Source organism: Rutilus rutilus (assembly GCF_951802725.1).
Source record: "Rutilus rutilus genome assembly, chromosome: 14".
NCBI classification, from domain to species: domain Eukaryota; kingdom Metazoa; phylum Chordata; class Actinopteri; order Cypriniformes; family Leuciscidae; genus Rutilus; species Rutilus rutilus.
In genome coordinates, this window is record NC_140219.1 from 9,074,302 (window position 1) to 9,095,143 (window position 20,842).

At 37.6% G+C, this 20,842-nt stretch overlaps 1 protein-coding gene across 1 annotated transcript; it reads right to left on the minus strand.

The window, feature by feature from the left end:
* Positions 1 to 1,011: 1,011 nt before the first annotated feature.
* Positions 1,012 to 15,624, minus strand: sncb (synuclein, beta). Its single transcript, XM_084430492.1, has 6 exons — positions 15,322 to 15,624; positions 14,387 to 14,517; positions 10,688 to 10,717; positions 8,778 to 8,896; positions 3,191 to 3,277; positions 1,012 to 1,802 (listed from the first exon to the last, which is right to left on the minus strand). The coding sequence occupies exons 2-6, from the start codon at positions 14,505 to 14,507 to the stop codon at positions 1,773 to 1,775; spliced, it is 387 nt and encodes a 128-aa protein (XP_084286618.1). The 5' UTR covers positions 14,508 to 14,517; positions 15,322 to 15,624; the 3' UTR covers positions 1,012 to 1,772.
* Positions 15,625 to 20,842: the final 5,218 nt, after the last annotated feature.

A 20,842-nucleotide genomic window follows, 5' to 3' on the forward strand; every position in this document is an offset into this window, starting at 1 on the left:
GTTCCCTAAATGGAATAATTTTATGGATTTAGTTTTAATTAATTCATTTTGTTTTGATTCATTTGAAATTTTGAATGGATGGATGTCTATGGCGCCTACCAATAAAAATCCACTTTTCTCAGGATAAAATTTTTTGTCTAGTAATTTGAATGTTGTATTCGAAAGGAGATCCAAATAAATTACACACTGCTGGGTGTTAGATTTTTTTGAGTCACTTATTTGCTTTAAAAAGTATTTTAAAGTGTCAATGACGTCATACACATGTACGACCAGAGATACTGCTTTACGGCAATCCTTCAGTCACTTTGGTGCTTTCGCGCTCTGCACTTTCTTTTCTCTTGAGGCATCGACAACACAGCTGACACAGGTAAATACACGTGCTAGAAGAGTTTTTGTTTTGTTTGTTTCTGGTCCCGCTTCGGATGCCGCGATGCCATCAAGCGGTATCTCTGGTCGTAATCAGTCCTTCACTGACCAATCAGCGTTCATTAGCAGAATGCTAGCGTGTTATGGGCAACAACAACTCAACCTGTAAGAAATCGAAAGGACATAAATTCTCGTTCATTCAACTTTCGACCTAAAACCCATGTTGAACTTGCAAAATCTACAATCAGATCTGAGATTTCTCAACTGCAATCGGGTGAAAGACAAATTTAGCTGTCTAGCCCCATAGACTCCCATTCATTCTGCACTCATGGCGATCGCCCCCAGTGGAACTCTGGTGGTACTACAACCAAAATTCGGTACAATAGGAGTGGGCAGGCTCTCCGTAGACGGGCTCTAGGCATGCCTTTTATGCGTTCAGTCTGTAGCGCGTGGTGTTTCTTTACAAAGCGACATCGCCAACTACTGGTCTGGCAGCTTAATATAACGTTTTTAATCGTTTTTGTGGATCCATGTGAACGGAGATCATTTTAAAAATGCAAAACACAAAGGAAAACATTTCTTTTTTTAGAACATCATTGTCGTTGTCGTGTAAACGTACCCTTTCGGGGAAAGAAAGAGAAAAGATTTCTTTTGTTTGTTTTCTTTATATACAGAGGATTCACTGTCTTGAATGACACAGAAACCTTAATATTGACATTTCCAGCATTGTAAAGCACATATTGACCTGACATCCATAAACATCTCAAGACACTTTACACTAACTTTAAAATCTCCAGTACACAAACGCATACATACACACAGATACAAATTGCCCAATTCTAACAAATAATCCACTGGAATGATATCACAAGCAACTATAAAGTTACAACGTATAAAACTCTTACTTCAGAAACGTTAAATAAATAACTTGCTTCAATATTAAATACAAAATAAAAGTAGAATCCCACAAACAGGCATTGCACACAGCTATATATAATATCATATTTACCCGAAGATATCTGATCCGCCAATATGCTATTGGAAGATCTGAAACATCTATTACACGTATAGAAATGCAGTACAAGTACAAAGAGTCACAATGGGAGGGCAGGTCTCGTTTCATTGGGAGGGAGTCAAGGAAACGAGACAGAGCGCCCTCCGGCAGTCAGCGTAGAGCTACATCCAACACGTTACCGTCAGAACATGACATTTACAATAGATCATAATAAAAGTATATATCTGATAGGAAGAACATTTCTCGGCAGGATTAACTGGAATATATATTTATGTTTTTGTGATTTTTTTTTCTCTTTTTTGCAACAGGGTTTATTGTGTTTAGAATGTGTACTTGTTATTGATAGAAACTTTTTGTGCTGCTGGCTGGACTTGGACTTGGAATGTGTAGTTTATGCCTCTGGCTCATAATCTTGGTTGTCCTGTGAGAAGAAACAGAAAAATGACATTTCTTAAAAATGAGAAGAATAGCAAAAATAGCCAAAAGGCCGTGGAACTTGATTTCAACAAGGAAAGGAGCTCGCATATATAATGGTGGAAGATTTCTTACAAAAAAACTTTGTTTTAATGCATTGTTTTAATGAACCTTACTGTAAAGTGCTACCAGCTTCATTTTTATTCGACTGATTGATTTGTTTTTGAATTGTTCTACAATATACTTTTCACTGTAGTTAAATTGAACGCAAACAGAAACAATAATACTATATATTACAATATTACTAAAAATCACCTTTCTTTAATAATATCTAACATGTAGGTTTTGATTAGCCCAAAGGAACATATTTAGACATATTAGACCATTATTTTTTACACAATGGGTTCTCTAGGATCCTACACAAAGTAAATTTCAATAGAATATGATGGTTAACTACATCTCATCATGATGCTTTTCCTATGGCATTGATTGTTTAAAGGGATAGTTCACTCAAAAATGTTAATTCTGCCATCATTTACTCACCCTCATGTTGTTCCAAACCTGTATGAGTTTCTTTCTACTGTTGAAAACGCTATTTTGAAGAATGTTAGTAACCAAACAGTTGACGGGCCCCATAGTAGGACAAAAAAAATACTATGGAAGTCAATGGCTACCATCAACTGTCTGGTTACTGACATTCTTCAGAATATCTCTTTTGTGTTCAACTGAAGAAAGAAAATTCATACAGGTTTAGAACAACTTGAGGGTGAGTAAATTATGACAGAATTTTCCCTTTAAGGTCTGTTGCATTGCCTTACTTCCCCCAGCAGGTGGCAGCTACAGCTTTCAGATCATAAGCATCTGATTTATTTAATGAATATACTGTAAGTACACACATCTTGCTGGAGTTATATTAGTAAGGTCTGAAGATCTGACATCTGAAGATACCGTACATCTTAAATGTCATTGTCATTTTCTGATGGCTCTGGCTGCCTGTGTGTGAGAGAGGATCTACTAGAAGAGCCCATCTCCTCAACAGGGCAGGGGGAGCCTCATTTGCTACCCACAATGCAACAGGCCTTTTGATGTCACCGCCACTCCCATGCAGGCACATTCAGCATGGCAGTGACAGAAGGAAGGGGGGAGGAATAGAAGAAGGGGAGGAAGCAGAAAGATGCCGAAGACACGTTTGAGAAAAATGTCTGGGATTAAATGACATATTATAATTCTGTGAAGGATGGAATGAGTGTGTGTGTGTATAGTTTTATTAGTGTTAAATAAAATTTTACCTGGGTTCATAAAACTATACAAGCATTGTGAAAGTAATTTGAGATTTGACTTGTGATTTGTGTGTCTGGTAAATGTGTGTGCTACTGTGAGTGCTGATGTTTTTACCTGCTGAGTCTGGTCGTATGTCTGTCCCTCAGGGTCCACGAGACCTTCTCCCATTGGCTCCTCGGTGGCTTCCTGACCAAACTCAGGCTGTGAATACACATGTGAAACCAATTAAATAAGTCATGACATGAGAAATCCAATTTGCCCTGATCTTTTGACATGTAAGAGGTCTTTGTACCATTCAAACATTTAAAAACATTCAAACTGTCCTCTTCTTTATAAACAAAGCATTTATGTAACCAAACTCCAAAAACTGCTTGATTGGATGTTGTGGGATTTGTGACGTCACATAGGCAAATACATTTGCGTATGACCTCCTCCAGAACATGACATCATCGCACCATAGGCCCAGTTCCCAGGCATTCAGTCGCTTAACGGCTGACATTTGCCTCCAATGGATACAGTATAAAGTACAGTACAGTCAAAAGCAAATAGAACCCATTATAATCACTGACGCTGTCTACACTGGATACAGTATAAAGATGAGCGTTCAGTTTCTGACATACTCCACGCACAAGCCTTAAATGAGCCGCCTCTTAAAACAGATCATTTCAGACAGAGGGTCAGAATGAGGGTTGAAGATAATTGTTTTTCGACATATATACAGTATATATGGTGTGCAATAGTTGAAAATAAGACTGCAATAGTTACTGCCACATATATAGGGATCGAAAAGGATCGATTTCTTTTAAAAGCACTATCACAAGCAGAGGTTAAATATAAGCACTTGTCTCGTGTGCTGTTTACTGTATGTACAATATATATTAGTGGTGTATCTGCTACTGTGCTTTAATATGCATGCTACATCTTCATATGTACCTAATAAATGTTTTATCAAACTCCATTTTATGTCTTGCCAGAGAGAAAGAGAGACCCTCATTACCTACATACAGTAAGTAGTTAAGATTTTCTTTACAGTTCTGGGTCAATGGAAGGTTTATTTTTAAACTGAGCTATCACAGTCAATTAGGTCATATTTCAGCGATCTACAGTCCTAATATCACAACACAGCCTGTCAAACCCTTCACGTCAATCAAGAAACGATGCTATTTGTGCTAAAACATTTTAGGATATTTTAGGAAACTTGTTTTATCCATTCATTACTAGAACACTCGTAAGAATGAATATATATATATATATATATAAACTCCTTTTTCAGGATACTGTTTTTTAAATATAATTTTGTAAAATCCAAATAAGCTTAACAGATCTTTATTGGAAAGTGTTTAAACAATGTTTTTCATGCTTGTTCAGTGAACCATAAACAATTATTGCACATGCAGCTGTTTATAACGGTTTGTAATTTATTTATAAATTAGATTTAAATTTTAGTTGAAAAGTTCTTTGAATCAGTATTGTGGACACTAAAACACACAAGTGACACTGTTTCCTGAGAACGACCCACAATCAGACTGGACTGTGCTATTTGTGTGTGTGTGTGTGTGTGTGTGTGTGTCTGTGTGCGTGTGTGTGGCACAAATGGCACTGTGAGTGTGTCTGTGTACAAGATCATTCTAGTCTACACACACACACACACACACACACACACACACACACACACACACACACACACACACACACACACACACACACACACACACACACACACACACACACACACACACACACACACACACACACACACACACACACACACACACACACACACACACAAATGGCACAGTCCAGTACAGCAACACAGTTAGCACTGACCACCCACACACTTTCGCAAGTTTCAAAACCGCTAAACTACACACTTAAACCGGCCATCAAACACTTTTCTTATGACAATAACTGTCCTTCAGATGAATAGGGATGATGGCTTAACTGAATCACTAGAACACTCAGAACACACAAAATCAATGACAACGACATAGTGTTTGTTTCTTTGTCTCCAGCAGGCTTCATGCACACACACACACACACACACACACACACACACACACACACACACACACACACACACACACACACACACACACACACACACACACACACACACGCACACACACACACACACACACACACACACACAAACAACTGTAAACACTGAAAGCACATATGCTGCAAGCTTCTTATGCTGCTTTTGCCTCTAAGTGATTTAAGAGATTACTGAGTCACCACAAAGGACAAGACTAATTTTTAAGCCGGTTGGGGAAAATCCGGGGAAGACCACACATTTGTTGCTGCTGCCGCAACTGTTCAAAATCCAGTGAGCTCTGATATCAACAGTTTGTTTAAACAGAACCAGATCTACCTAAGTTTGAAGATTGGCTGACTTCTCCTCCCATTGTGCATTTTTAAGTAATATGCAAAGTGCTAAGTGACCTTGGGCAAGGTCGAGAAAGAGAGAGAGAGACGAGGGGGAGGGGAGAGCAGAGGGGGCTCAGCAGGACAGAAAGACAAAGTAAGACACAATATTCCCTGTGGGATAAGCGGTGATCCATTACGTGTCATGTGTTATGATGTGAAGGTGAGTGTGTAGGGTGTACAGCCCTCTGATAGACAGTTTTATTTTTTCTAGTGGCATGTATTTCTCATGGAATAACCCACAACTATGTCTGATGGACACACAGAAGATGTGCATGTGCATCTACTAGCGTTCACACATTTTCTAGTCTATGAATTCAAATAAAATTTAGCAGAAATGGAGTAGGGTATACCTGCAAAACCGGAGGGTGCAGTTTAAGAATATGTACTTTTTTTATATGTACTCTCCTGGACGAAATAAAAATGGGCCAAGCTAAAAATGGCACAATAATTAATGGTCTTTTAATGGTCTTAACCGTTTTAATCACAAATCACTGGTCAGGAAATTAGCAAGTATTGCACAAATACTGTAGATAAAGTAACTTAGCACGGAATAGCCTTCCCAAAATTGCAGACAGCTTTTTACAGGAAGAGTCTGTGTTGTTCCACGTAATGTTAATGGCTTCAAACAGTTCATTGGTAGTTGAAAAATGCCTCCCAGTTGGTTTGAGTTTAAAGTAAGACCAAATATTCACTATAGGGTTCAAATCTAGACTCTGACCAGGCCAAAACATGAGACTCTACTCCAAAAGCATTAAATGACTTTTCACAGTGAAGAATCTCACCAATATCAGCAGCTAAAAGGAGCTCTTCCTCCATGCTTCACTGTGGTAGAGATGCTTTTATTATCATATTTCTCACCAGATGTTCGAAGACACCGTTCTGGAGCATCACAATGTGAAACTCGTGTTTCATTGTGATTCATCACTTCTCACACAACTTCTCATTTTCTGCCAAAAACTTAATTCTGTCTTTGATGTTTTTCTGAGACAGCAGTGTTTTTTTTAAGTAGTGCATTTGCTTAAGTTTAGCTAATTTCCTGACCAATAATTTGTGGTTAAAACAATTAAACACTTAGGGCCCTACTTTAACGATCTGAGCGTGGTCTAAAGCGCAGGGCGCAAGTGCGCTAATGGCGTGTCCGAATCCACTTTTGCTAGTTTAATGACGGGAAAAATGGTTGAACGCCCGGCACATAGTCTAAAAGGGTTGTCCTGATTCTCTTAATGAGTAATGTGTGTGTTCTGGGTGTAACGTGCAATAAACCAATCAGTCTCATCTCCCATTCCCTTTAAAAGCCAATTGCGCTCGAGCCATGGTGGATTCGTTATTTACATGGCGGAATTTGCTAGCGGAAAAACTGAACGCTTCTCTAGCGAGGAAACGGATCTGCTCATGCGCGAGGCTAAAGCACGCGAGCAGGCCATCTACGGGACAAAGTGGACCCGCCTATATTTAAATAACAAAAAATTAATTTGACTCAGTTGGTCAATGGCGTGGTCTATTTCAGTTAAAAAAGTCTCAGTCTCAAAAATGCGCCTGCACACAACTCGTTTTCAGACCAGCACGCCCATGGGCGCACAAATGGGCAAAAATGCATTTGCTATTTAAACAATGTGGCACAGGACGTGAAAATGATAACTGCGTCGGGCTGAAACTAGCAAAAAACACGTGCGTCGCGCCTAGTGCCACATTGCTCTAGGTGTATGATAGAGCCCTTAGTGTTTAGCCATTTTGTGCTTGGCCCATATATATACATAATATGTAATATGTCTAGTATGTAAGTAATTTAACTTGAGTAAAATGGAAAAGAAGTGAATGGGAAAGAAGAGTATTTTTTTTAAGGGTATTTGTACTTTTACTTTTTAAGAACTTCATTTGTGTACTTCGCCCACCACTGATTGCAGCGATATTGTAATGATTCATGTCTGTGTTCCTCTGTCTTGTCCCGTGTTTAACAGTTCCCCGTTATGTTGATTAGTCTCCCCAGGTGTTTCTGATTAACCACGCCCCCTTGTTATCTTGTTGTTTAGCTTGTTTGCCTATGTATTTAAGCCCTGTGTCTAGTCTCAATCTTTGTGAGTTCTTGTTATTGTATTTTGGCTGTTTGGTTCCTGTGTCCCTAGTCTGAGTTTGTCTAGTTTTGTGTTTATTTAAAGGGTTAGTTCACCCAAAAATGAAAATTCTGTCAGTAATTACTCACCCTCACGTTGTTCCAACCCCGTAAGACCTTCGTTCATCTTCGGAACACAAATTAAGATATTTTTGATGAAATCTGAGCGCTGGCTCACTCCTCCATAGACTTCTAGGTGACCGAAACTTGCTGGCCCAGAAAATGTATTAAAGAGATCGTTAATATAGTCCAAGTGACTACAGTGGCTCAATCTGAAGTATATCAAGCGACGAGAATACTTTTTGTGCGCAAAAACAAACAAAAATAACGACTTTATTCCACTATTCATTTCCTTCTCTCTGGGCCTCGAGTCTTTTCACGTAGTGTTTTTGCGTAGCGCGTCTGTGTTGTTCGTCACACGCATCACACACATGACCAGCGTCGGCCAATAGTGAGCCTACGTGGTGACGTGTAACACAGACGCGCTGCGCAAAAACACTACGTGAACTAACTCGAGGCCCAGATAGAAGGAAATGAATAGTGGAATAAAGTCGTTATTTTTGTTGTTTTTTGCGCACAAAAAGTATTCTCGTCGCTTTATAAACTTCAGATTGAGCCACTGTAGTCACTTGGACTATATTAACGATGTCTTTAATAACTTTTCTGGGCCAGCAAGTTTCGGTCACCTAGAAGTCTATGGAGGAGTGATCCAGCTCTCAGATTTCATCAAAAATATCTTAATTTGTGTTCCGAAGATGAACGAAGGTCTTACGGGGTTGGAACAACATGAGGGTGAGTAATTACTGACAGAATTTTCATTTTTGGGTGAACTAACCCTTTAATAAAGTTTGCTGCACGTGGATCCTGCTTCCTCCTATCATTCAACCCCATCGTAACAGATATAGTATTGCAGAAATGTGACAAATCATCAATGTTAAAAATGTTTTGTCAGGTAACCTAAAATGTCAAGTCAAGTAAAAAAAAAAAAAAAAAAAGTATTATGACAGTCAAACTGACTACATTTCATTACACCAACAAAATATATGTTTTTAGAGTTTGATCAGGTAGAAATAGCTAGAAAACATTTTTACAGTGATATTTTTGAAAGAATGACAATAAAATGATAGATAAGAATAATCAATAATGATATATAAAAGAACATACGTTTAAGTCACTGGGGAACTCATCCTTCTTCACCAGGCCTGTGGCGGCGGCGATGTTTCCGGCTCCGCGCATCACAGCTCCTCCCAGCTGAGAGCCCTGCTCCTTCGTCTTCTCAGCCACTAACCGGAGATGAAACACAGACAACCCATTTCCAACACAAACACATCTCTCAGAGATTCAGTATTTATTTGGTGACACAAGAAATAAAATTGGTCAATTATTTAACAAAGCAACTGTTCTACACTATGTCAATGCTATTCGGTAATATGAAAATAAATGGATTTTATTCAAGAAAATATAATTCTTTACAATTTTATATGATGGTAACACTTTACAATAAGGTTCATTAGTTAACATTAGTTAACTACCTTAGTTAACATGAACTAATAATGAACAATACTTCTACAGCATTTATTAATCTTTGTTAATAATAATTTCAACATTTACTAATACATTATTAAAATCAAAGGTTGTATTTGTTAACATTAGTTAATGCACTGTGAACTAACATAAACAAAGATGAATAAATACTGTAACAAATGTATTGCTCATTGTTAGTTCATGTTAATTAATACATTAACTAATGTTAACTAATGAACCTTATTGTAAAGTGTTTCCAATGTGACTTAATGAACCTGCTTAAATTGGATTATACCAACAAAAGTCACTTTAAATAATCAGACCAGGTACATATATATTATCTTTAACACAATAATTGTTCAAATATTTTTTTTTACAGTGCAATGTTTTTTAAAGACATTGAAATAATTGAATGTACTGCTGTCTTTGAAAAAGAAACACTTAGGAATTTAATGCATTATATTATTATGGATGTTTCTCATTCTTTCCCCGTCAGCGTTTTTGAAATAAAGTTCCAGTCACCGCCAGCATTTTTGACCATTTTCACAAAAGAAAGAACAAACAAACTTGGCTTTTAAACAAAAAAACAAAAATCCTGTTTTATTCTAGCTTCATGCATTCTTTTTTTTTTCTTTTTTTTTTACATTTGAATGTGGGTAAGTTTCATAAAAAAGAAGAAGCAATTCTTGCATTTTTGTCAAAAACTACGTCTGGATCGGATACAGAACGATGATCAAAACATACATGTAGTAGATCGAGTCCATCAACACCCCCAAACCTTGTACATTCCTATAGCTCGTCCTGGGTCGACATTTCATTCTGTAATGTTAGGCAGTTTTGATTTACATGCTGTTTAATGTTGATAATTGCGTTATTTTACCTATGCATCTGCTTACATATGCTATCGCTTGTTTCTGCTTCTTTTTGGCCTGTGTTTTTTTTCAGTGCTCTTTCAGAAGATGTGTAATCTTCTACTGTATAACAGTGAAAAAAAAACATGGAAAGCCGGAAAATTCCATCAATGGCGGGGAAAGAGTTAATTTCATAAATAATTAGAATCATGAATAATATATGATAAATAATGATTATGATATTATTATTGAGTCTTTATAACACAAATAATAATAGTAATAATAATAATTATTATTATTATTGATATTTATGATATTGTATTCATGAAATTGATAGTTGATAAAGTGTGCTTAAAATGACTTACAAGAACATGCTGATTAGTAGGCATTATGTGCATTATGCATACATAATACATTATGTCTATACAGGCTTCAAGTGATATTGAATTATTTTAAATATGTGTCAGGTATTGTGGTTTAGAGACTTTGTGCTCACAGTAAATCATACGGAAAAACACTATGGCTTTTCTAGTTGTCCGTCTGTCCTAGACAATAACCTTCTGAAATATCACCTAGTCACAGAGCTATTTGTCTCGGTTCCACTTACTGGCTGTAAGCCATGCCCTTTGAACACATTAAATGAGACGTATCCATTATTTACAAGACAAGACTAAAGAACCGTTTGCAGAATAACCTTACCTGTTGCAACGCTGTCTTTGGTCTTGTTGCCTGCAAGCACACACAAAAATATTGTAAAATCACTTATACCCAGCCCATTACTACTGTATATAGAAACACACATTAAATAAGCCCTCTGAAGGAACTGTGATAAGGTTGAAAGTACATGATACAGACAGGAAAGACAATGTGAAATACAAGCCTGGAACGCCCAGAGCAGCTTCATTTAAAGGTTCACTGAGAAATCATTAGAGCTAATAGAACCTGTATCTCAGACCTGTCACCTTAACCAGCCAGCACGAGTAATACAGCTCAGGAGCACTTGGTAGGAAGGAAGTTACTACACACTGTAATGGCAAATACTACTCTGTGTCTCGGTTTGAGTATGTTTCTTATAAGTGAGAGAAGAAGAGAAATTACTCTTGAGCTAATAGATGTTTAAACTAGAGTCATTCAACCATGACTCATTAAAGCTGATATGTTTCATCTACAGCACTTGAGTCATTATAACACAAAGCCGCTTCTTAAAAAGGGGAAAGACTTGGTCATGAATGCACAGTGTAACAGAAGTATCTTTTTAGATAAAAAGGGCAGATTAAAAGTGCTTTATTAGGTTTAATCTATCACTGACAGAAATGTCTGTAAAGTACATCATTTTACTAAACTTTTCTTTTTTTTTCCATTTTATGTTTCTCAAATTTCTGTGTTTGGAATACAGAATATACACAGTATATCGTTCAAAAGTTGTAGTCAGTAATATATATATATATATATATACAGTAAATAATTTTGCATTGTTACACAATATTTATTTTTCAAATAAATGCTGTTCTTTTGAACTTTAAATTGTATTAGTTTCCACAAAAATATTAAACAGAAACTGTTTTCAATATTAATGATAATAAGGAATGTTTCTTGAGGATCATGTGACACTGAAGATTGGAGTAATGATGCTAGATGTAGTTTTGCCACCACAGGAAGAAATACAATATATTAAAATAATAATAAAGAAAATAGTTATTTTAAATTGTAATAACATTTCATAAGAGTTGGGTTTTACTGTCTTTTTTTTAAATGAAATAAATGTAGCTTTGATGACCATAATATATATATATATATATATACATACATATATTTATATTGCATTCTATTTGCATAAACAGCAAATAAAACATATAATATAAAACAAAGTATATATATATATATATTGCATTCCTATTGGCACAAAGAGCAAATAAAACATATAACACATAATACAGAGTATAAAACAAAAAAAGTATATTGTTATTGTTTAGCAGAACATTCATTTAAAAACAAAAATATTGTTTTGTTTTTTAAAGTAATAGCACATCTCTTCCCAGCAAGCCACACAATCATGTATGGAGAACAAACAGTGTGGGGGCAAAAATAAGCCGCAAATATACTACTAAATATACAGCAGGGAATATTCAGCTCGATATGAGGATGAGGAACCACAGAGGAAATAAATGTAAGACAGACAGGAAATTAATATCAGTGGGACAAAACGAGCCAGAGTGAGATTAACAGAGACCACTTCCTCTTCTCAATCTTTCCTCAGATGGGATGATGGCACATGTGCATGAAGGAGTGTGAGTGTGCAACTGCTGTCCAAGGTGGAACAAGAACCTATCAGATAACCGTCATCCCTCCTCCATGCGCGAACACACACTCTCATAAGGTCATTCAAGCATGGCATCCCAGGTCATCGTGCAACCTTGTGTTCACCGCAAAAGAAACGACAGCAAGAAACCGTACAGGAGGATCTGCTATGTGCTCGCAAAGCAACCGCAAATGGACTTGAGATATCTGGCCTAATTGTCTCTCCCTGGGACACTGGTGGCACAGATGTGAGGGTTTTTTTATGTGAAGGGATTCTATTATTCATTCATCTCAACATCAAAACAGAGGAGTATGAATGAGTGCTGTCGCTGGGCATGAACACGTGCACTTAAACACAAATGCCCTCTGAGTCTCCAATTACAGCGACGTCTCATCTTACTGATCAAAGCACACGGAATCAAGAAGAGCAGGCTGGAATCATTTCAGACAAGCTTGGAGAGATATACTTCCTTTCTTTCAACTCTATATAAGAATTTGGACTGTCACTCTTGACAGTGTTTATAGAGCTCTCTGTCACGGGCGCTGTGCATATAGAGGGCTATGAGATCATGGAATTGTGTGACATGTGGCCCGTTCGGCTTTTTTCCAACCCGATAGGAGATCAGAGAGCTGCTGGATCAGATCCAGAAGTCAACCATCTCACGCGGTGTTATTTCACTCTCAAATTAGCGTGTACATTAAAGATCACCTTATAAGATCAGGTTCCATAAAATGGATTTTCTCCGTTTACAGTTCATGTTATACTAGAATCAATATCAGTCCAGTATTTTGAGAGCTTTTAATTTTCCAGATGTAAAATCCATTGTTGATTAAACAGGCCATGTGCACTAGAGAGTGATGACAACCTCAGAAATGATATGCAAACAAGACTGTCACAGCATTTGTTGTTAGGGAAACATACTGCAGTAGGAAAACTATGATCATATTTACATAAGTATTCTACTGTGAGAAATATTGGAAAGATGAGTGATCTAGTGTCACACCACAAACTACGTGCACTGGAAAACTGAACCGAGTAAGACCCTTAATATAAAAAGATAGATTATCCTGACAATACTTTACATTATTATTGTCTATAATATTGCTTGACACATCACTTGACTTAATTTACTACTGTATATTTTGAAATAAATATACTTTCTAATTTTTTTTTTTTAAAGAAAATCCCAAATGTATTAAATATATCTATATACGTTTCCTGCAGGACCTTTGCGGACCCCTGCTGAAAACCCTGAGTTAGCCGGGGGCTCAACAATTGCTTCTAAAATGGAAAAAAAACTTCTTTTTTTTTTCAACGGCAAGATTTTAGTTTTATATCAAGTAATGAGGGAAAGAGCATATTTTCCCCTATACATTTCTGATGCTAAGGAGCCCAAATATGATGATACCCTTGCGATGGACCACCTTCCTAAAATATAAAGGCAGCTATATATTTGAATGCAAAACAACCCATTCATATTGTTTGAGAAACGTAAGTGTAAAATGTAAAAAAAAAAAAGGAATATATTTGAACAAAATGAAATAATTGGCTTTTATATTGTCAATGTATTAAGATATTCTTAAAATATTCGAATATTTAAAATATTTCAATTAAATTCCATTTATTTGTAGAGTGCTTTTCACAATAAATGTACAAATGTTCTGAGTAGTCTTAATCATTACTGTAATATATTAATCATCATTCATTAGAAAATGTTCTTTTAAAATAATTTTAAGAACTAAACGTCCTTAGTGTTAAGAGACTAAACAGAGACATGAACATGCTCAAAATGCCCACAAAGTACACAAGAAATGTGGCTCTATTTGGCCATTTAAGAAAAAAAGCTCTATTAATATTAATAAGATGTGGTACATGTAAGAGGCCTGGAAAACCCCACCCAATATCCCAGCCAATCACAAAATTACACAATAGTGCCTGAACCTATAGTGATGCTCTGAGAAGAGGCAGTGAAACAGATAGCAACCCCCTCCTGGCCCTCAGGCTCTGAGCTTCATGGTCCCTCCCACTCCAACCAAGCTCACGCTTGATTCGTGATATGAATGCATTAAAAAAAGAGCATTATATGCTCCATGTCTTACCCACAAACATCACGCCTTCCTTGGTCTTCTCTGCAGCCACCGCAACACCTTCCTTGGTTTTCTCTGCGGCCACTGCCATACCTTCTTTAGCTTTAGAAAGCCCCTTCATAAAAACATCCATCTTGGCCCCTCTGCATCCAAGAGAGCAAGTTATGTGGCAGCGCACAATGAAAAACAGGGTTTGTGTTGCACTGTATATGACAAATGTGGGTTAATTTGGAATTGAGAGCAAGTGTGTGTGTGTAATAGCAGCCTGTCAGTCGAACAAAAAGGAGTCTAATTTCCCTGAAGATAAAACGCCCAAACATGCTCACACAATGAGATGAGAACATTCACACCATCAGCTGACGTTATTATTCAGCTTTAACAGCAGGAGATGTCATCGAGATGTTCACAAACACATTACTGTTTTTACTCAAAGCTCCTAAAGCGCGTATTTTACACTGAACATCCATATGGGTCCTGAGAGACATATTTTAGTGCTTGTGTGAAATAAAAATGGCACGTTGCTCTATATAGTCAATTTAAGTCATTTTACAGACCGAATGCACTGCTATAGTGGAGAAATGTGTGCAGACACATTATTGACAGTGTTTCAGACAGGATATTTTAGTTTAAACGCAAAAAGAAGATGGATCTAGTACTTCTCATTTACAATATGGTGTCACCTCTCCAATGTCCTCACACAGAGGAAGTGCTGGACACGACACGGGAAAAACAAAACAATTGCCCGTTTAATCATCAGGTTGCATACAAAATTCAACACGCAGTGTTTTAATTTTCATACAAGCGCGCGAATACTCGTTTCCATCGATGTGCACGGGGTTTTGTGTCCTTACGAGCGCACCTTTAGTATTTTCACACGATCTCGGTTCATGTTAACACGAACAACTGCGATTCAGCCTTGTAGACGTGAAATCAAAATTCAAACGTACCTTTTAAAGCACCTTCTTCGTCCTTATGCTTCAATTGCGTAGTAGATTGAAATATCGTGGAAGGAAATTTTACTCTACGATCTTGAGGTGGGCCTTCCTTTGGATGTGCTCAGCCAATGAGGACGAGAGGATGAGACGATCGACGTAGCTCATGGTATTGATCATGGGGGGTGTCAGTTCCCGGCTGTACTGGCCTGTGACACAGTGAGAATAATGCTGCATCCCTATCATATAAAAAAGGTGACTGGGATCGTCAGGAGATGGCACGCGCGCTCAAATTGCACATCTGCTTCATACTGTACTGTCAGGAGTTATTTCATAATTTGCACTTACTCACAGAGGACGTGTGATAGTCTTCGCTTCATATCGTGTTGCATCTATCTATCTATCTATCTGAGAGGAAATCAGTTCATTTAGGCAGTATTGTGTAAAATTGAGAAACTACATATGCATTGACCAAACAGAAGTGGAGGGGGAAAGACAAGTCCATATGTTTTTTTTTTCTTCTTTTTTTCTGTGGCTTAATATCGAGCTGGATGTTTAAATCAAGCTGAATGTCTAACCGTTAATTGTATAGTAAATTCAAGTCAAAATGCTGTCGATCCTGAAGGGAGGGAGTGGCCATTGTGCTCTCTTGCATGTCTTATCGGGATTTTCTGCAAGCGATGAGCGTCGTGTCCACTGTCCATCTGCTTGAAGTGGGCGCATCGTGACTTCTGAAAGGCAATCGAATGGCTCGACTGGCCAATTGATTTTGTCCAAACCTGTTTAAAGTCTTGTAAAGATCAGTACCAGCTGGTGGTTCAAAAGTTTTTGAACGATCTGTCTAGAATACGTATTTTCGTGAAGGCCTAATGATGTATAATAAAATTAGATTTCACGCATTAAAACACATCAGGGGAATCGTCGATTTCTTTTTAGTGACGTAGCTCTCACACCTATGACATCAGCCGTTAACAAACAAACCCTGTTTTTATGCCTATTGTGCCATCTGCTGTTTTATACTAGTATAACATTGGTTATTCAGGAGTTTTCGCTAATTCGTTGAGACTGTTGACTAGCACTAGCTGTAGACGGAAAGGCAGAATTTCAGCACCACGGACAGCAGCCTCCAAAACACAATAGTTAAACACCGGGGAGTAAAAACTCACGATATTTGGCTTTTCATACTTCACAATAAGTTAATTAAACAGCACTGTCTCTTTCATGACGAAGCCGACGCAATCTTCCCAGGCTGACAAAGGGATTTCACTTTTTGTTTGTTTGTTTTTTTTCCTACTTTATTCGACGCAACACATTTTATTGTACACTGTTAACCTCACTAGTAAAAATAAAGGTTCTTTATTTGCTTCTATCGTTACATGGAGAACATTTAACATCCGTGGAACTTTTCCATTCCACAAATGTTAGTTCTTTGGGGAAACAAAATAGGTTCTTATGGCATCGATGCCACAACATCTAAACATTTAATGTTTATAATTCAATAAAAAACATTTATTTCATAGAGTCTCTCTCTCTCTCTCTCTCTCTCTCTCTCTCTCTCTCTCTCTCTCTCTCTCTCTCTCTCTCTCTCTCTCTCTCTCTCTCTCTCTCTCTCTCTCTCTCTCTCTCTCTCTCTCTCTCTCTCTTCAAAAAACATCACTTAGTATGATTTATAAGCTGTTTTCCTCATGGGGACCAAAACTGGGTAAGGATCTCAGATATTACCATCCTTGTGGGGACATTTTGTCCCCATAACGTAAGGTTTTCTTGACCTCTTGGTGTACATCTTTATGAGGACATACAGTAGGCATGACTGTTTTTCTCCCTACACTAAACCTCTCTAAACCTACCCATCAACTTTCTGCATTTTAAAAAATTGTAATAAAAGTTTAGTATGTTTTTTTTAAAGCCATTTTAATTAGGAGGCCTCAGGAAATGTCCTTATAAACCATATTTACGTTACCAGTGTAATAGCCAAGTCATTATACAAATTTGTGCCCTCATAAATCATATAAACAAAGCCCCCCCCCCCCCCCCCCCCCCCACACACACACACTGTACAAACTTTATATTTTATCCTCTAAATACAAGCCTCACAGAAAACATTCTGCATTTTTACATATTCAAAAAACATAATTTAGTCTGATTTATAAGCTGTTTTCCTCATGGGGACCAAAAATATAGAATTTATGCATAAATACATTGCATAATATATTGTTACGTCCCAGGACGCATGTCATTTATTGTTGTTCATTTTGTGAATATGTGTGTGTGATTTTGTTTCCCTGCTGCCCAACAGCCTGCTGGGAAGTGTAGTATTTGCCTGTGTTTCCTCTGTTCCTCCCTGTCCTCTTGTAGGAGCCTTATTGATGCCACCTGTTCCTCAGTTTGTGGAGAGGAACTTGCATTTTAACAAAGGGAACTGGGTGGGTGCCACTTTTGTTTTTACTAACACTTGCTTTTCTCCTGTTTTTGGTTTAGTAAGGTAGTCAGGGAAGAGATGTTGTTTCTTTAATTTTTCGTTTGATAGGTTAATTAGATTCCCTTACTCCCAGGTAGATTACCCTTTTGTTTGTTATTTTGGCTTTAACCCCCTCCTGAAGCTTGAAGTCTTGCTGTAAAAGAGACTTTACTTCGTAAATAAAACATTAAAGAGTTTCCCTGTGTGTATGGTGAGTGCCAGGATTGCAGACAGAACCAACTCGCTCTTATTTTTGTCTTATTTCAAGGATATATGGTTTCTTTCCTTTTAATAATATTTGTTTCTCCCCTGCAGCCTCTAGACAAAAAGGGGACGTGCATATAATTATTCACATCATAGTTTTTTTCATTACACATTTTACAACTTCTATTTACTAACCCTAAACCTACCCATCACAGAAAACTGTCTGCATTTTTAGACTTTCAAAAAAAATAAAAAAACGTATAGGGTTTACTTGAATGCAGATCTGACGTCCTTTGCAAATATCCATTTATAGAAGAAAAATGAAGGAAATTGTAATGCATTGTTTCTTCGAGTAAAATGTTGACAGAAGCAGACTTGATCCCACAGAGATATGTTTGACAATAACTATTTACCTACTGCTCCGTGGTTCCTGCAATGAACTTGTTGTTCAGAATTTGGAAGATAAGCCCCGAAGCCTCTTGATAGAAGTGCAATATCTGGGAACAGGAAATGACAACAGTCACCTATCAGTCAATGTTATTTGACGAAAGCTGTATATTAAAGTCTCTCTCCACAAATGCATTTCGAATGAACCTTGGCCATTGAAATTTTACATCACTCCCTTTTCTATCTTTCCTTTCTTTATCTGTTGTTTTAGTGCATTAATTTATTTTTTATTTTTTTATTTTTTTTGCCTTTGCAGGCTCTTGCTTGAGTACTGGTCTTTCAATACCTCCAGACTGAGCTGACATTCTTAACAATCCTCCTCACAGGCTCCCACTGAGTAAACAGATTTAACACTGTGCTCCAAACATTTTTTATAAGGTCCTTTCTATTTCCCAGAGATCCAAAACAAATCAGGAGACATTTGGCTTTGTTTTGCTGCATGATCTTGTTCCAACCTTCACGACATGAAACTTTTCGAGTCAAAGTCTATGAAACTGTCTATGAAACTCTCTTCTCATGGTTCTGGTCTGCACTGAAGTTAACCTTAAAGCCTGCCCTATGGTATCATATTTGATATATTTGATATATTTATATTTTTAGCAAGTAAAAGGTTTCATTATAAAAAAGAACAATGCTCTTCTGGCTGGATACGCTGCAGCTCGTCTTGTCTTCAACGAGCCCAAAAGGGCCCACGTCACTCCTCTGTTCATCTCAAGGTCAAGGCATTGACGCTTGCTTACAGATCTACCACAGGCTCCCTCCTACTTTCACTCGCTCCTATGAGCCTACATCCCTACCAGAAGCCTATGATCGGTCAATGAGCGACGGCTCGTGGTTCCATCACAGAGAGCCACAAAATCACTCTCCAGAACATTCTCATTCACGGTTCCATGCTGGTGGAATGATATCCCCACCCTCATCCGGAATGCAGAATGCCTGACAACATTCAAAAGACAACTGAAAACTCATCTCTTCCGTGAGCACTTAACCTCATAAAAAAAAAAAAAATATATATATATATATATATGTTAATCCACCCTTGTCTGGCTTATGCTACTCTGAGCAATGCCTGAACTTTGTATTTTGAGCACTTCTTGCGTTGTTTTTGCCTCTTCACGATGACTCGCTTAATTTAGTCCTCATTTGTAAGTCGCTTTGGACAAAGGCATCTGCTAAATGACTAAATGTAAATGTAACTGTAAATGTAAATGTACCCCTTCAGGTTATGGTACATCAGAATATTTGCTGTGAATCAGGCCAGCAGCCCACTTTTATGGATTTGCATACAAATAGATTACAAATGCAAATATATCTGCATTAGCATAAACTGATAAATTCAGTCATTTTTAATTAAAACAAGTACTTTTGAACACTGAAATAAATTGAATTGTTAAAATAATACTCTTTAGGCCAAAACCAGCAGTTCAGCATCATCACCGCTGTATGGCGACAAAGACCATGTTTTAGCACCGCACAACTATTCTCCTCAGCTGTTGCAAAGCCGAAACTATTCACATAAATACATTTCATAAAACTGAAAAAAATGAGAAAAGATTTTCAGAAATGTAATTCCAGTGAGGTCCGTATTCAAGTATTTATTGCCACAAGGATAATTAATATCTGACAACATTAGTGACATCAAAATGTGCTTTATTTAGGCTAACTAATCTCGCCAGTTATGTAAACCCATTAATTTGGCTGCCTACCAGCACAATTGGCTGCTATTAAATGTTAAAGTGTTAATCTACAATTATGTTACATAAAATGCTTATGAAAAACATTTAAAACTGATAACGGCAGGGAGGGGGGAGGCAGATACAATATGAGTGGACGCTGTCTTCCTGCGCAAAACCTCTCTCTCTCTCTCTCTCTCTCTCTCTCTCTCTCTCTCTCTCTCTCTCTCTCTCTCTCTCTCTCTCTCGCCTTTCAAAATAGGCTACAAGTTTTAGCCTACAACTACTGCCTGCATGGCATCCCATTATCTTTTTCACTATAAATATAGGTAAATACCGAGCAGCTGCCGTATATCTGGAGACTTTGGATGGCAGTCAACTGAAAAAGCTATAAACCGCCATCAGTCAGACAGAAGCGCGTGACTATTAATGTGCAAATGTTAAGCGTACGTGCTCGATCGAGTGCTCTGCATCGTTGAAGCACTTCACATGAACTTGGGACACATCAAGAGACGAGCTTCCCAAGGGTTTCGGCAGACCGCGGTTGCCAAAGTGAAGCTACTTAAGACATCTGCTCGCTGTGATTGGAACCTCAACTCTGTGTTCAGAAACAAGGCTGCATAATGAATACAAACTCAGGACTACTGGAGAGATAGTGTTAGCTCTTTGTGAATGCTATTACCATGCTAATAACAAACTGACTTCCACCCCCGGGGGAAAATTACCGTAACAAAAATGACTGCATTGGTTTATG